At 36.3% G+C, this 18,732-nt stretch overlaps 1 protein-coding gene across 1 annotated transcript; it reads right to left on the bottom strand.

Moving 5' to 3' along the window:
• Window positions 1-14,420: 14,420 nt before the first annotated feature.
• LOC133860927 (universal stress protein PHOS32) lies at window positions 14,421-15,890 on the bottom strand. The gene is made up of 4 exons (XM_062296599.1): window positions 15,667-15,890; window positions 15,438-15,547; window positions 15,237-15,355; window positions 14,421-14,690 (listed from the first exon to the last, which is right to left on the bottom strand). The coding sequence occupies exons 1-4, from the start codon at window positions 15,839-15,841 to the stop codon at window positions 14,597-14,599; spliced, it is 498 nt and encodes a 165-aa protein (XP_062152583.1). The 5' UTR covers window positions 15,842-15,890; the 3' UTR covers window positions 14,421-14,596.
• Between the last annotated feature and the right edge of the window lie 2,842 nt (window positions 15,891-18,732).

The following is an 18,732-nucleotide window of genomic DNA, read 5'->3' as shown; positions in this document are numbered from 1 at the left end:
TTTTTTTTGTAGCATATTCACACGATAATAAGACTTTGAGCATTATTTTCCTGGTTATTCATAGCTAGGAATACTAATCCAGACAATGATCCCAGATGGCCAAGAAAATGATTTATTAAGAAACACTTCAAGTAAATCGATTATTACCAAAATTCATAACCCATGCCAGATTTAGCTGACTAATGTTTTTGGATCCAAACTCTGATATATATGCAGAACTTAAGGTGTAATAGTTAAACCCGCATTTGATTTCCTATTCTGGTGTAGTGCAGGGTTCCAGACTCGTATATTTTTTTTTTGATCCAACTCAGAAGAAAAACCAGAGGATATAGTGTAAGAAAATATGAAGGCCAATTTTTTTTTTTTTTTTTGCATCATGGGCTAGCTTCCTGTGGTGCCGATTTCGGATTCCTAAAGTTAATGGGCACTCTTTTCATCTCCACTAGGCTCTGTACCCAGTAGTGCTCTGCCTTGAATTCTTTTCTGTAGCTTTGATTTCGTCATTTTGGGCAACTGTAATTGTTGGTACAGTTTTCGAATGATGATGTGCCAATGAATGATTGGCCTTCTGTTAATTGAGTATCCGAACAAGGTTGTTAGGCCTCGTGAGAAGTAATCTGCAAAACAATAAAGGCTTGTCAGGAGTTAGCTAGCAGTGCTTCCTCCGATGGTAATGTTAGTGAGGGTTTTATGAAAAAGAGAGTAAATGTTATCTGAGAAGTTAGGTGTTACCAAATTTATGACTTCTATTTATACCCTTTTTTTCTCATGAACTTGCACTTGTGGGCTTTCTAAATCTTCAGCCTACTGTTCAATCGGCGTGAGTGAACAATGGTGGGATGTGACATGATCAACGGTCATTTATGGTATTCTGACTCTTTGGCATGATGAGCATGTAGAGCAGCGCGTGACACTGCTGTCCGCCCTGTATTCTGATCTGATTTGACTATCTAATCTCATGTCTAATAAATGTTCAAAGATCTTAATAAATGCGGGGATCTTCTACCTTAAACGCTTCATGGTTGCTCGTCGGGAGTGCTCGGTATAGCTGTGAAGTTCCCAGCACCAAGCAGTCCTAAATGCTTGACATCCGTTTCCCTTCGAAGAAGTGCTACTTTGTTCGAACAAGAACTCTGCTACTCTGAGGAGGTCTCATTGTCCGCATAAGAACTTACTATCCGAAGAGAACATGACTAATGGAGCAGCCCAACCTACTGAGCCTAATTGGACTAATCCACTCCGAAGACCCATTTATGATTGGGGAAGGATAATTACCCAACAGTAGTTGATGGCGATGAACCATGTACATGCTGGGGCTATAGTAAGAACTCCTACTGCAATTATCTGTATAACAAGAACTAGAGTGGTTGACCATTTAAATGACCGGGGCATAAAGTATGATCTAAGCACGGCTTCTGCTAAAGTTGCAGCACTTCTTTGTTATTGTCATACATATAATTGCAGTAGGAGTTGGTACTGTAATAACAAGTATTCCCAAGGCCATAATGTTCATAAACATTTATTTGTTCTCCATGGTTCCAAGAGAAGACATAGAATTACCCATTACTGTACAGATGAAGACCGTGCTGCTGAGTTTTGCAAGCTGATCTTGGCGGCGTGGCATCGAGGTATCTAGTCCCACTGACAGTCTTATTGCTACGGCTAACAAGGTCAGGGAAGTAGCGTTGCCTGAGGAGAATATGCACGGGAACCAGAATTTCCGACTGCGGGAGTGCTGATTCCTTGGTGGCATCTGCAGCCATTGCGACGAGGCATGCCAGTGACGCTGCTGCAACGTAGATGCCAATCCATGGCATTGGCTCTCTGAACTTTGTGTCATCCAGGTTCCCATCAATGTTGCAGCCGAGCTTAATTACCCATCTTCTTCCGTTCCTTTTTTTTTTTATCTCTTTTTCCTAGAATTAAGAGGTTTGGCTCTGTTTGTAACTTTGTGCTATTGAATGATTTATTTGATCGATAGTTTTCCACTTGGGTCGCGAAATACTGCCTTCTTGTTGGACTTTTCTCCACAAATGGTCATTTCAGACAAAACTTCAAGTAAAAAGTCGGGAATTGGTTTAACCCCGTAAGAGCGCTCGAGTGAACTATTACGTACTCTTTTAAAGGCGGTTACATCTAGACAAACTCTCTAGCGGTCTCTGCACCACTATTTATTTTAAAGGAGATCCTTGCCGCTAACCATGGGGATTGAGGGGATGGGGTGAGGATCGATAGAAATGTTGCCGGTTTTGAATTTGGCTGCGGCTCAATGTGTCACATAGTGGGCACAGAAGTTTGCACTTCTTTTGACTTTCCGGACTGACCACAAAGGATTAATTGGTATGGAGTCAATAATATTATGGATAATAGAGGAAATTGGGTTGTTGAAGTGCTAAGATAACAATTTGAGAGTCTCCTTCAAGGATAAATCTTTTGATATTGAGAGATATCACGATAACAAGCTTATAGTAGAAAGGGATCACACTTGATCAGCGTACTTGGAGCTTGAGCAAAGCATTTCTCATTTTTTCCATATTCTTCTAGAAGCTCGCCTAAACCATTTAGCTGAGCTGTAGATATTCTTATTCCTTTTCTTGTTATATTGTTAGAGTGAGCTGGCCTTTGTATATTCCCTTAGTTGTTCATTTCCGTTGTTTTTTGATTCCTCTGTAATTCTATATATACACATGTAGCCTTAGAGCTTGAATACAACGAGAATTATTCTTCTCCATCATTCTCTGTTTCTTGATATGGTATTAGAGCCTTTTTGATTTCCTCAGAATTTTTTATTTTTATTATTATTTTTTTTTTCATGTCTTCTTCTAACTTTTCCATCGAAGATTCTTCTCCCTATCATCTCCACTATGGTGATAGTCCAGGGACTATTCTTGTCTCTCAGTTGCTCGATGGCGATAATTACCACACATGGAGTTGTTCCATGGCAATGGCGCTCATTGCTAAAAACAAGGTTGGCTTCTTTAAGTTCCCTTGCTAAGCCAGCTGACGAATCAGGCACTGTTTTTAGGTGTGGATTCGCTGCAATACCATGGTTTACTCATGGATTTTGAACTCTGTCTCTAAAGACATTGCTGCAAGCGTTATCTATATTGATAATGTTGCAGATGTCTGGATAAACTTGAAGGAGCGCTTCTCCAAGAAGAATGGACCCTGGATTTATCAAATTTAGAAATCAATCTCCTCTCTCTCGCAGGATGATCTTTCGGTTGGTGCTTATTTTACAAAAATCAAAGCTCTTTGGGATGAACTCAGTAATTACAGACCTATCCCTTATTGTTCTTATGGATCCATGAGAACCATTCATGAATATTTTCACAATGAGTATATTTTTCAATTTCTTATGGGTTTGCATGATTCCTTCTCCCATATTCGAGGTCAGAGTTTGTTGATTGACCCTCTGCCTCTAATCAATAAGGTTCTGCTTCAGTTGGCTATTTCATCAACAACTCTGCTGCTATGCGGAGTAAAGTTTCTTCACTGTCGCCACATTTTAGAAAACCACAGGCTCCGCACAAAGATAAACCAACGTGCAGCCACTGTGGAATCATTGGGCACATGATGGAGAAATGTTATCGCCTTCACGATTATCCGCCTAGATTTAAATTCACAAAGAACAAAGGGAGTTCCCATTCAGTCAACCATGTTCGGGATTCTGAACATCAGTAGTTTCCTCATCTCTCCATCACACAGGAGCAGTGTCAGCAGCTTCTAGCTCTCATCAAACGCGCCTCCTTTGATTCCTCACCTGCTGTTCATCAAGTAGGTAGTTCCCCTCATCAGGATCATCTTTTCTCCAAGGTGACAGGTAACATCCTTTCCTCTGCATTGAATAAAAGACATTCTGTTTTTTATTCCTCTAGAGCTTTTCATATTGCATCCACTTGTACTCATAATCGACCTTGGCTCATCGACACAGGTGCCACTGACCATATGGTCAGTTCTCTAAAATTTTTCACTACCATCACTGCGGTTGTTTCTTCCCGTGTCAAATTACCTAATGGCCAAATTGCTTTAGTAACACATCGGTACTGTCAAAATCTCCGATTCATTGATTTTAACCAATGTTCTTTGTGTTCCCTCTTTTACCTTTAATCTTATATTGGCCAGCAAGTTTCTTAAGACCATTTCTTGTTGTCTCATTTTTATTCGCAAGTTTTGTTTTGTGCAGACTCTGATCAGTTGGGAGACGATTGGAGTGGCTAAAGAGAGGAATAGTTTGTTTTACTTGGTGCAAACTGCTTCTGTTTCAACTGTTTTTTCCACTAAAAATGTATCCGCTGATATTTGGCATTATCGTTTAGGCCATTTGTCTTCCTCTAGACACCGTTTGTTACATGCTTCTGTACCAGACATTTCTCTTAATCGTAAATATGTTTGTACTATTTTTCCTCTTGCTAAACAGAAGAGACTTCCTTTTAATATTAGCACTTCAGTTATTGAATTTCCTTTTGATTTAATCCATTGTGATATATGGGGACTCTTTTCTGTTCAGTCTATTTCTGGTTCTTATTATTTTTTAACTATGGTTGATGATCATAGTAGATTTACTTGGGTTTTTTAATGAAGCACAAGTCTCAAACTCGCTCTATTCTTTAGTCTTTTCTTACTCTTGTCGAGACACAATTCCAGCTTAAAGTTAAATGCTTACGCACAGATAATGGTCCTGAATTTCTTATGTCTTAATTTTTTAGTTCACATGGCATTATTCATCAACATAGCTACGTTGAAACACTACAACAAAATGCGATAGTAGAGCGTAAACATCAACATTTACTCAATGTCGCACGTTCTTTACGTTTTCAGGCCCATCTTCCTTTATCTTTTTGGGGGGAGTGTGTTCTTACTACTGCACATATTATCAATAGACTTCCCACACCATTACTCTCAAACAAATCTCATTTTCAACTTTTATTTCATATCTCCCTCTTATTCTCATTTGCGGGTTTTTGGGTGTTTATGTTAGGCTTCCACATTAACTCGTTCTAGGCATAAATTTGATCCTAGAGCAAAACCATGTCTGTTTTTAGGCTATCCTTTTAATATTAAAGGTTATACATTATTTGATCTCTCTACCAAATCTCTGTTCATTTCCTGGGATGTTATTTTCCATGAAAACATTTTTCCTTATGCTTCCAAATCTTTCCATCCTACTTCAACTAGTAACTTTGTTTTTCCACTGTCTTCTCCTGATTTCTCCCATACACAGCTTTTGGACTCGGTTGTCATTTCCTCCTCTTCTCCTACTGTTGTCTCTCAGCCTCCCACATCTTCATCTATTCCCCTTACTTTCTACACGGGTTAGTCGTTCACCTCATTACCTCCAAGATTTTCATTGCCAAGTAGCCTCCTCTCTTCGTGCACCTCAATTATTTCCACTGGCTGATGTTGCAGGTACAAAATATCCTCTATCTTCTGTTCTTTCATATCACAAGCTTTCTAATACTCACTTGCGTTTTAGCTTGTCTGTTTCTTCTGTTTTTGAACCACAGTTTTATCATCAAGCGGTTAAATATCATCATTGGAGGCAGGCTATGCAAGCTAAGATTGCTACCCTTGAGGAAAATAAAACTTGGATTCTTGTTGATCCACCTCCCAACAAGAAACCAATTGGGTGCTGCTGGGTGTACAAAGTCAAATACAAATCCGATGGCCAAGTTGAATGGTACAAAGCCCGTTTAGTCGCCAAAGGATACACGCAATGTGAAGGTTTAGATTACCACGAGACTTTCTCTCTCGTGGCTAAACTCACAACTGTTTGTTTACTGCTTGCTCTTGCTGCTGCCAAGCATTGGTCCTTACATCAACTTGATGTAAACAATGCTTTCTTACATGGTACCTTAGATGAGGAGGTATACATGATGTTTACACCTGGTTTTGACAACAAGGGGGAGTCTAAAGTCTGCAAGCTTATAAAATCTTTATATGGTTTGAAACAGGCTTTACACCAATGGTTCTCCCGATTTTCCATGACTCTTCTACAACATGGATTTCTGCAATCAAAGTTTGATTATTCCCTCTTTACTCGTTTACAAGGAAGCTCCTTTATTGCCTTATTGGTTTACGTGGATGATATTATCATTGCTAGTAATGATTCTGCAGCTGTCTCTCAGTTTACTTGTTTTCTCAACTTTCAGTTTTGCCTTAAAGATTTGGGTCCTGCCAAGTTTTTCTTAGGCTTGGAAATTGCTCGCAATTCTACTGGGATTTATGTGAGCCAGCGCAAGTACATTCTTGAGATCCTTGCAGACAATGGCCTTCTTGCTACAAAACCTGTTGCTTTTCTTATGGAAGCTAATTTTAAGCTTTCAAAGGCTACTGGAGTTCTTTTTACTGATCCTACTCAGTACCGACGATTGATTGGTCGCTTAACCTACTTAACCATCACTCGTCCTAATATTGCCTATCATGTCCAGGTTCTTAGTTAATATATGGCAAGTCCTTGTCAACCTCATATGGATGCTGCTATTTGGATTCTCCGATACCTTAAGAAAGCTCCAGGTCAAGGCCTTTTCTATCCGTCAACTTTGAACTTCAAACTAAAAGCCTTTTGTGACAGTGATTGGGCGGGGTGTTCCGATACTAGACGCTCTACTACTAGTTTTTGTGTTTTCCTTGGTGCTCCTCTCATTTCCTAGAAATCCAAGAAGCAACTTACTATTTCTCGGTCTTCTGCAGAAACTGAGTATCGCTCAATGGATTCTTGTTCTTGTGAGCTCACTTGGTTGTGTGCTTTACTTCGAGATTTTACTATTTTTCATCCGCAGCCTGATCTTCTTTTTTGTGATAGCAAAGCTGCTCTTCACATTTCCGCTAACCCTATTTTTCACAAACGAACACTAAGCACATTGACATCGACTGTCGTCTAGTTCATGATAACATTCAGCAAAGCCTTCTTCGTACTATGCATATTACCTCTCAGCATCAACTTGCTGATATTTTCACCAAACCCCTTGGACGGGTTCTTTTTGAGACTATACTTTCCAAGATGAATATATTGAACCTATGTATTCCTCTTGAGGGGGAGTATCACGATACCAAGCTTACGGTAGAAAAGGATCACACTTGATCAGCATACATGGAGCTTGAGCAGAGCATTTCTCATTTTTTCCAGATTCTTCTAGAAGCTCGCCTAAACCATTTAGCTGAGTTATAGATATTCTTATTCCTTTTCTTGTTATATTGTTAGAGTGAGCTGGCCTTTGTATATTCCCTTAGTTTTTCCTTTCCATTGTTTTTTGATTCCTCTGTAATTCTATATATACACACGCAGCCTTAAAGCTTGAATACAACGAGAATTATTCCTCTCCATCATTCTTTGTTTCTTGATAAGAGAAGAGGCCAAGGACATAGCCAATCTAGCAACTAAGGCTTCTCCCATGTTTGGCAGACACAAGGAACTAATCTAGGAGGTCATTCTTATAATATGCCCATAATGATTATGACATACAACTGCTTGTGCCGAGTAGGTGTCTCTAATGGTTGTATTAAAGTTGATTTTGAACCAATAAGGGAGAGGAGGAATCAATTTTTCTTCAATCAGAGTATTGGAAAGATGTTTCCTAGCCATAACATGTTCAAAAGATACTTTATTAATATTTCTTGACATTTGAAGAGCATCAAAAGATAGGCCAATCATGATAGGCCTTGCATGTCTCGATTGGACCAAAGAAGATCACAAGTCACAGTAGCAAAGATTTAGAAGTGATGATGATCTTTCTTTGAAATTTTGAGAGTTGGCCTAGGGAAAATAATTACTTTAATCCGATTCATCATATTAGAAAATACCAAAGTTGTTGAATCAAGAGGCCAGAAAGAATTACACCACACCAATCTGGCAAAATATGCATTTGAAAAATAAATGTTGGAGTGAATCTTCCTCTACTTTACATAGGGGATCAGCAGTGGCAGAGTCAGAAATCTGTCTTAATAGGGGTGGAATTAAAATAATAAAATATAATGATAAATACTTTTTTTTTTGTTCTTTTTATATACTATATTTTTATTATAATATATAAAAGTATGGTAATTACAATTCAAAATATAAATTATAACATAATATATGTATCACAAAAAATGTATCTATCAAATTTCATAAATATATGCCAAATTGAAATATCAGTTAACATGTAGGCACTAATACAAAAAAAATAAAATAAGTAAATAAATAAATACAAAGTGTCTAAAATTGCATCCTACGCGTCCTTAGAGAAACAAAATCATCAAGTATCAAATCTAAATTGAAGCTTTCAGAAAGTTCCCTTTCAATGTAGACAACTAAATTATTTGCAAGAAACTCATTCTCCATTTTGTTACAAAGTATTGTTTTAACAATCTTCATAGCTGAAAACGCTCGTTCAGTAGTCACCGTAGACACTGGAAGAGTCAAAATAAGACAAATCAATCTATCAATAAGATAGTATATTTCTGATTTTCCTGTCTCTATTTATCCTCGACATAATTCTGTAATGGAAGACAAGTTTTTTAATTTTGGATGATTAAGGACATCAAGTTCAAAATGCTTCAATTGAAATCTCAAACTAATTTTTTCCTGCACAGAAAAATCAAGAGAGTAGTACTTCTCCACAAGACTACAAATATCATCAATGTTAAAGGATTTATAAGCATCATTTGGATTCAAAGATGAACTAAGTATCAAGAGTTCTATTGTCCATTCATCAAATCTACTATTGAGCTCTTGCAATTGAAAGTTTATAGTAGCATTGAATATGTCAAAATGATAATGATGCTCCACCATGATGTGATCCCGTTGATGACGACCTCGACCTTTAACATAACGAGCACTCAAATTTGGAATGTCAATTTCAAATTTCTTAGAGAAAGATGCTACTTCCTCAAGTAAATTATCCGAATATTCATCTCTCAATTTTTGGAGGAGTGTTTTTGTACTAGAAACTAATTGCATAGCATTCAAGATGTCCTGAGATTTTTGTTGCAAATGTTGACAAAGACGATCGGTAGTAACCATGATTTTCATCATCAAATGTAAAATGAATATGAATTTGAAGAATGTAATCATTTTATAAGCAGCATTAGCATCCTCACGTTGAGAGTAAGTAGATCCTCCTTTGATAATATTTTCAAGTACTGAACAAGTAGGACCAAACACCCTTATTAGGCTACAAATAGAATGATAATGAGAACCCCATCAAGAATCACCAGCTCATTTCAAAGTGCCAATTTGGTTAGTTTATTTTTCAGTTTCAAGTTCATCAATAGCTATCAAATGTGCGATTTCTGCTACTTAAGTTGCTTGTAGTTCATTATGACGTTTACATGAAGCACCAACCACATTGATAATAAAATTCAAATTTGGAAAGAACTCATGAACATAAACTACCTCTCGAGATGCAACAACTAATGCTAATTGTAATCGATGAGCAAAACAATGAACATAGTATGCACGAGGACAATCACTAATGCTTGCAATCCTTTCCATTCATCACGCATATTGCTAGCACCATCATACTCTTGTCCATGAATACTTTGAATATCAAGACAAGACAATATTGAGAAAGAACATCAGATATTTTATTTTTTAAAGTCAACACCGATGTATCTTTAACATGAACAATATCAAAGAAGCGTTCTTGTATAAATCTATCTTTGTCAACAAATCTCAAAACAATAGCCATTTGTTCTCTCTTAAACTCATTTCGTGCCTCATCAACAATAATGCAAAATTTTGATTTACAAATTTCTTCACGAATTGCATCTCGTACCCTCTTTGCCAAGACATGTAAAATCTCTTTTTTGACATGATGTGAAGTATATTTAGCGTTTTGTGAAGCATTTTCTAAAACAACCTTAGCAACATCCTCGTTGTAAATGGAGATAAGTTTTATAAACTCAAGAAAATTGTCACGATTTAATGAATCGGGACCTTCATCATGACCTCTAAGAGCACATCCTTGAGATATTAAATACCGAATAGAATCGATTGAAGTCTTCAATCGCAAACGATTGTTCAATTTTTCTTCTAAAGTTTGCTTATCTATGACCTTATCAATATGTTGAGATTGGTTCTTCAAAGTGTCATAATACTTAACAGCATTATTATGAGGCGAACATGACCCATTTCCCATATGGACCAAAAAAGTACAATTCATACCATCATTAACCTTCTTCCAATTATGAAATCCTTCAATAGTAAATGCATTAGCTCCAAACCGTCCCGTTGGCTTTTTACAAAACAGATAACAGGGTAAACAATAAGCAGCATCTTTTGTAGGAGAGTATTCTAACCAAGGAAACATTTTATACCAAGATGATTGAAATCTCTGACGATTTTTTCCTTTTCCTGAAAACGGATATCCAGATTATCAGGAGGAATGAATTTATATGGACCGTCTTTAAGATAAGCATGTCTAATTTCATCCTGTTGATTAACAAGATATTTCCACACTTGAGGATGTAACCCTGGATCATGTTGTAGAGTAGAAATGTCAACTAACTCAACTTCTTGAGATTCAATTCTTAACATCTTAGAAGCAGCTTGCTTAGGAGCTGAAGTTTGATGATTAGATGTTAAGGAAGACATTTTAGAATTTGAATCAGCATCTTTTTCTTAAAAAATGCATCAATTGTTTTTGACTTGCTCATGTTGTAATCTATGAGTTTTCGGAAACCTGAAAATTTGTTTATCTATTAGTGATGAGACTTTTCACACTAAACAACTAATGGCCTAATGGCACATATTCTAATGATATTCTAATAAAATTGTTAGCATATTCTGATAGCTATTAATCTAATAAATCAACAAACAATATCTTAATAATAAAAAAAAAAACAATAACAAATAACGTACTTGAGAGTGACCAAAATTCTACTGAAACTTGTCACTTGGTCAGTTAGCCCAATCCCAAAGTATAAAGAAAACCTTATATATAAAAAAATAAAATAAAAAAATAAAAAAATGGCAATGTTGTTCTTATCAGAATAATAAATAAATAAATAAAAACTACAATAAAAAATAAGAGTTAATAAAATTATTTATAATCACATTGATGTCGAAAGAATAAATAAATAAATTGAATTCAAGTATGGAAGTTTGAACAAAAATAAAAGTTACAATTTATTAAGTAATAAAGATGAAAGATTTTTTTTTTTTTTTTAATAGAAACTGTATTCTATCATTGATATTGCAAAAAGCCCAAAGGCTTACAAGTTGAAAATAAGGGATAAGGCCCCCCATTCTCTAAGCCAGAAGGATCTGACTTAGTAAGACAGCTGTCTAAGCAGAAATACAAATTTTACAATAATGACATTTGAGCCTCTCTTACATTAACGCTCACTCTCTAAAGAAAAGAGACCTGATCTAGCAATTAGCCAACAAATATTCCCATAAAATTTGAACAAAATACAAGCAGATTGTGACCAGAGAAATAAGAGAAAAACACAAGAACACTTAAGCAAAAACCACCCAAAACAAGCTGTCGGCAGTGGAGGAGAGGGCCAAGATGCCGGACGGCGGTGCGTGAAGGACACGTGCTGACACCGGTGCCAGCCAGACGGAGGTCTGACGCCGTATAACCGATTGCCACCGAGCTCGGCCTGAAAAAGGCGGAGTGTGGTCCACACGCGCACCAAACAACAGAGAGCCCCCAGGCGCGTGGGCACCACGCGCCGATGTCTGTCGACCGACACAACCGGATCTTGCGGCGGCAGGGGCGGAAGACGACAGAAAATGTTGCTGGGTAGCGCGTGTCAGTTAGAAATTGGCGAGGAAGTGTAGATCTGGCTTCCAAAATCAAAGAAAAAAGGTGAAGAAAGGGGCAAAAAATCATCTCGCCGACGACATGTTAGCTCGGCCACTCCCCCAAATAAGACATCTTTAGATGAACAATCCTGCCAAAACGAAAAGAAAAAAACAAAGAAAAACAAATAAATAAGCCACCATAGCCAAAAAAATGCTAGGGGAAGATCAACCCCCACCGAATTTAATTGGGGGGAACAAAAGCTCCACAACCCTAGAGGTTGAGGTTGAGAGAAAAACTAACCCCACTGAACCAACTCAGAGGGAACAAAAAACACCCTGACTCACGAGAAGCCAGAGGGAAATCACCACCGGGAGGGGGAGGTGTGAAAGCTACCCCCTCTCGGTGAAAACCATGCTCACAGGGGAGAGGCTCTAGAAGAAAGGGTTTTGGATGAATTAATTCTCTATAAACCACAAAAACAGAGTTACAACCCTCCAGTAAAAACAAAAATTGGAACACATCCAAATAGGAACAAAGGCTGCTAAACAGCAGACCACACCAACAGATTTTATAAATAAAAAATTTTACCATAGAGAATAATTGGACCTGATTTATGAGCTTAATTTCATAACAAGATAAATAACACTTTTGACTTGCCTAATAATTAGTAATCCGTTAATTAATAATTGACTAGAACCATATATTATATCTGCCTAATATTAATTTAGGAATTTAAGTTTTTATTGAAAAAAAATAAAAATAATAATACTATTTTATAAAAATGTAAAATGTACTGTTTATGTTTATGAATAACAACACTTCAATAACCCCTTTACGTAATTACGTCTTTAATATTAATTTGCTAATTTAAGTTTTATTGACAAAAATAATATAATACTATTTTATAAAATAAATAAATAAAGTGTGGCTATTAACACAGCCAAGAAAAATATTGAAAAGTAACTAAAAAAAAGAATACAATTTAATAAAACTAATACCATTTTGAAATGATTGTATCGCCTTAAGCCTCCATATCCTTCTTCCTTGTCAGCTTTCTACTGTTTCCATCAATTCAGTCCACTTCACACACTGCTCGATGCTAGACTATTCGAACACTCAAACTCAAACCCCGACGTCCACCTGCGACTCTCTTCTTCTTATCTCTCTTTTTGTTCGTCTTCTTTCTTCCTCTTACAAAAATGAAAGCTTATAGTGTGAGAGATTTTCGAAAGGGGAGGTGGAGAGGCTAACATGAGAGCTGGCTGTGGTCAAGTGGGCGAGCTCGTAGCGGTGGTTATATGTTTCCTACTTTCTGATTGTCGGGGAAACTGTTGCTAGAGAGAGACTGTTGATTTGTGAGTTTGTGTCTTTTATATATATATATATCAGTTGATTTTTTTCTATGTGGGAGTTCTAGAGTAATCGTTGAATGGGCAATGATTTATTTATTTATTTATTTATTTTTAACAAAATCGTTGTGTTCCCAAACATGTAATGGTTGGTTTTTCTATGTGGGAGTTATAGAGTTTGCAGAGAGATAAATCATCTTATTTTTTTTTGCAAAATCATGTTTATGAGCCTTAACTGTTGGTTTTTTCGTGGAGAAATAAAGCACTTTTTTTTTTTTTTTTTTTTTTAACAAATCGTTTGTGTATTGTAATTGAGCCTTTTTTTTTTCCTCTCCCTCTGCTGATTGCAAAAAAATAGGACTTTTTTTCTTTGACGGTTGGTTTTTCCATATAATTTTTTTTCTTTCTATTATCAGCAGGAGGCGGGCATCAACATCAACATTTTTTTTCTTCTTTTTAATGTAATTTTTTTTTTCAAATATCCGTAAAAAAAAAAATTCTTCAGACATTTAGGGGGGGCGGGGGACCCCTGGCACCCACCTTTGTCTCCGACACTGGGGATCGGACATTGATTTGTATTATTTGAAGAGAGAAAAATTGAATTTAAACATTCCCTTATTGGAAGAATATTCCAGGTAATATTATACTTTTTTCAAAAATATTATTCTACTTTTTTAAAAAATAAATCATATTTTATTTAACTTTTTCAAATTTTATCTCACAAAGTCAAACCTCATAATTCGCACAATAAATTTTAATAATATTCGAATTCAACACCCAAACGGACCATAAGCCTGTCATTGAGATTCAACTTCCAGATATATTTTCAAAAGGAAGAAGACATAGGTAAAGTTGGAATTGCATTGTTATTGTTCAGAATAGCAAGGTAGGCTGAGTTTGTTGAAAATTGACCTAAGTTAGAGAAAATCCGTATAAATTTGGTCTTTGGTTCCAAAGATATACAAATTAATGTTAGAGATCTCTCGAGCTGAGGTGGCATCAAATACTGAGTTGAGAGCCAACAAATTCCATTGTTTGATTCGTTCCAAGGATAATAAAATCCGATATAATTGCTGATGTACAATTCTGATTTTGAGGGTATTTCAGAGATGGTTTGAAAGAAGGTATAGTTAATTGGAATATATCCAAGTTTTAGTCCAGATAGGAAGCTGGTCACAGAGACTTGGAGACAGGTACCTGATAGAAATCCTTAATTAAATTTGAACCCACCTTTTTAGACTATCTAAAGCCCTTTTAAAACTAATATTATTTTATTAGGATATTAAAAAAAAAAAGTATTAAACACTGCTGAACTCTTCCAAGCATATGAAGATAATAAAAAGAAAAAAAGAAAATCTAAATAGATGAGATCAGAGTATATATAACAAGCAAAAGTTGATTTGTCACAGCCACGCAAACTCTAAAACGAAAAAAATAAAAATAAATTACAATACAAATTCCTCTCTCATCAAGGCAACATGTAGGCCAGGGGGACATAAAAGTACTTAACAATTAATTAGGCTTGGAAGATTGGGTTCCCTTAACCACGGTGACAGGACATGAAGCATTTGCTACAACGTGGTTGCTTACGCTGCCGAGCAAGACCCTGCAAAATCACATTGCTCATCTTAGCTTAATCAAACAGGTGTGTTATATATATATACACGGCCAGATTTTTATGTGCGATACGTTTACTTTACAAATCAAGGATAACAAATAGATTTGAGTGCTTAATTTAGTTTAAATTATATAGGATTGATATGGATTTGACTTAGGTGCTTAATTGGAAAAAATATATATATATTTTTAAGGATTTAAATTCCTTACATCTGGATTTTTACACAAATTATAACATAAGTGCTGTATTTATTTTTACAGCACCTAATTGCTGCATAAAAATAAAACCAATTTAAAAGGTCTCAATCTTTATCAATCGGTCCCGTCAATCTAATCATGATATAATTGGATAATGCCAAAAAAAAAAAAAAAAAAAAAAAAAAAAAAAGAAGAAAAAGAAAAAAGAAACAGGATATCTGGATAAAATACTCATTTAGGTGTAGGAAAAAGAAAAGAAAAAAACGGTATGAATGATTGAATGTGGCCAAGCTACCACTTTGACACATAAAAATGGAGAATTTTTGTGAGAGGTTACCTTTTGATAGCGCCAAGACCCCTGCTCCCAACAACAAGCGAGTCGAGCTTGAGATTCTCCACAGCATAGCATAACTTCTCCCTTGGATCCCCCCAGTAGACCTTGGCCACCACCTTAGCCTGCTCCAACGTACACAAAGAAACAGTGTTAATTTACCATGCACAGCAAAGCATTCATATATTCTTTGGAAGTTGTATATACCCCTTTGGTCTTTGACACTGTATCAAGAATATCAAGGACCTCCGGATCATTGGTAAGCCCATATTGCTTCGAAAAGTTAATCTCCCTGAATTCTTCAAGAGGAACTAAAGCTGCAAAATAAACGAAAAAAAAAAATTGGTATAAGTAGATATATAAAGAAGTCATGGACGATAAAAAAAAAATAAAAATACTGCGCTATAACTGTTAAGGTGAAAAGGTAGAGACGTACGTGATCCAGTGTCCTCGAAAAGTTGCTTCCTGGTATGATCTGATTTGGGTGGCTGAACGTGGATTAGGATGATCCGATCTCCTTCCTCGATTATATTATCGGCGGCCCATCGAAGCGCTGATTTGCTGGTTGGAGAGTAGTCCATGCCAACACCAACCGTACGCGCCTTCCCCATCTCTCTCTCTCTCTCTCTCTCTCTTTCTCAATTCTCAATAATGAAGAAGAAGCCTTTGTATTAATATAGTATTGGGTGGTTGCCACGGGCATTTTTTATAACATATCTCTCTACGCAAAGATGCAGAACATTCTTGAAGGAACTAGTTGGGAAGCTGTCTTTTCATATACAGAAGACTTTTATTTTTTATACTGATCGAACTATGATGCATGTTGAAGCTATCTATCCCTTTATTCTTTGATGATAACATTTTCTTAAAAGAAAACAACACTAGGACAATAAAAGGAGGCTTTAATTGAACAGCATATATACTAGTTTCGAGACTTCTTCTTTCTTCCTTTTTTTTTTTTTTAATCTGTAAAAGATTTACACTTAAAAAGAAAAAGAAAAAAAAGAAGGGCTTGCCTACCTTGCGCCTATGTCAAAGTTTGAAGGGCCGCCGGGCTGGTCAAATTAATTTAAAAAGAGAGAACAAGAAGAAAAAAGAAAATCAAATGAACCCTTGAGCCCCATAGCACGAATTCGAATCCAGTGACCAATATGATCTCATAGCAGAACCCAATTTTTGATTTTTTGTCCTGCTGGTTCATTTTATCAAAACAGGGGGCAATACTGCTGGTTTTTTTTTAAAAAAAAAAGAAAAAAAGAAGAAGAGAATCTGTTAAATTCAAGGTTGTATTCGTTATTGCTGACTTGCTGGTTGCATGCATTTGACGCATCTATTTTATACGTCAGTTTTTTTTTTTAAAAAAAATAAAAATAAAATTAAAGTATGTTATTTTCAATGCTCTATGATTTATATGTTGGAATATTTTTCATGTTAAGCATGCATGATTTAATTTCTTTTTAGGTTTGTCATTTATTCGTTCATTTTCTAGTCTAGCTCATCTACCACAAACTCCCAATAAATAGAACATATTAACCTAATTTGTATCACACATGCAATTCAGTAAAATAAAGATGTTGCCTTAAGGACCCTTACCCATGGTGGATGTAGGCCATTAAGGCTAAATCTCGTGTTCTTTTTTCTTTTCTTTTTTTTTAAAAAAATAATAAATAAAAAAAAATCGTTCTTTTATATTTTACATAAATTCCAAATCTCTCGTGCCCTTTTCTTTGTCTATTTGCTTAATTCCAATGTTATTTCTTTCTTTTATATTTTACGTATAAATTTATGTAAAGTATAAAAGAAGGAAATAAATAGAGAGAAAATAAAAAAATAAAAAAAAACACGAGATTTAGGCTTAGTGACCTATGTCCACCACCGGTAAGGGTCCTTACTCCTTAGCCTTAGGTCTACATCTTTATTCTATTGAATTGTATGATCATAACATTATGTTAACATGTTCTATTTATATAGAAGATGAGCTGGCTAGACAAGGGGTGAGCAAATCCCCGTAGAATCCGCACCGTCCCGCAAAGCCTAAAACCCACACCTATGGTGTGGGCCATGGGGCCTTATTTGGGCCCCTTGGGCGGTGTGGGGCATGTTGCCGGGGGGGGGCCCTTGAAATTTCTCGGGTCCCCGCCCCGCCCCGCAGATTTTGAAAAAAAAAAAAAAAAAAGACAAAAAAATGTGAAAAACGGTAAGCAACCCTGGCAGCCGCACTAACCTCTACTCTTCTAGTTTTCTACTTTTCTTACTTTCCTTCTAACCTAACCCTAGCTCCCTAACTTTCACTTCTCTAACTCCCTAAGCACTAAGCAAAGCACCGCAGCCCGCATCACTCCGCCACTCGCCTCACCAGTCACCGGCCCTCACGCCCTCAGTCGCCTCACCTCCCCGCATGCACGGACACACCCGCAGGCCGCAGCTGAGGAAGGGGAAGCCCCTGCAATCGTCTCTATTTCCTGCTTTGCTATTTTGCAAAGAATCAAGGTTTGGTTGTATGTATATTTTGCAAAGACTCTTTACAAGCAACTCTTTGCTTTATATATTTGTAATCTTGCTTTTTTTGTATACATCCACGCTGACCAGGTAAATCCAAAAATAAACCTCTTTCAGTGACAACTTTAGATTACCCCTTCATGTTAGTAAGAACAAAACATGCAATTTTCTGTTTATCTGAAGCAAAACAATAAAAAACAAAAAAAATACAAATTTTCTTTGTGAGATTTCACGTTATTAGGATTCTTTTACAAGCAAAACTAATGAAGATCACTGTAAGAGATCTTGAAAAAGGGGGGAAAACAGAGAAAATTAGGTAATTTAGAATATAGGAAAGAGAGATTTAATATTTTGCTCCTATTACCAAAAGCTGATACCTGATTTTTCCTCGTCTCTTTTCTTTCCTGCTTGTTCTTTTATAATAGTTAAATATATTGATCGAGGGATATTTATATTTGAACATTAGTGATAAGTGGCAAGAGATTTTTTCAAACAGGCATAACCCGCGGGGATCCCCGCCCCATCCCCACCCGCCCCGTGCGGGAGCATAAAGTTTTTCGCGAGGTGCGGGGTCAAAAAATTCTCATCCCCATGCTTAGCCTAGGCTAGACTAGAAAGGGTAGAGGGTGGCTCGACTGTAAGGGGGTGGTCAAGCCACTCTCTTTGTCAATTGATTTGACGTGACACACTTTTTAAATTATTAGACTATAAATAATAGTGAGTGACTCAACGATGTAGCCTGATCATCTCCTTTGCTGATTGATTTGACGTGACATTTTCATGGGTAGAAGTTTTATATGTGTTTATTGGACGCATACAAATTAACTACCATATGTTATAATTTTGAAATTGGTTGATCCATTTGATATCTCGTTAAATTACATGTACCAAAAACGTCTTCAATCCTAAAACTTACTACAAAATTAGGAAATTTTTTAACCCTACAGAGATTCAAAAACCCATGCCATTTTAAATTAAACCATTAGTTGAATCATGCATCTCA

The sequence above is a fragment of the Alnus glutinosa genome, chromosome 2, assembly GCF_958979055.1.
Source record: "Alnus glutinosa chromosome 2, dhAlnGlut1.1, whole genome shotgun sequence".
In the NCBI taxonomy this organism is placed as follows: domain Eukaryota; kingdom Viridiplantae; phylum Streptophyta; class Magnoliopsida; order Fagales; family Betulaceae; genus Alnus; species Alnus glutinosa.
This window is presented reverse-complemented; position numbering and strand designations above follow the sequence as displayed.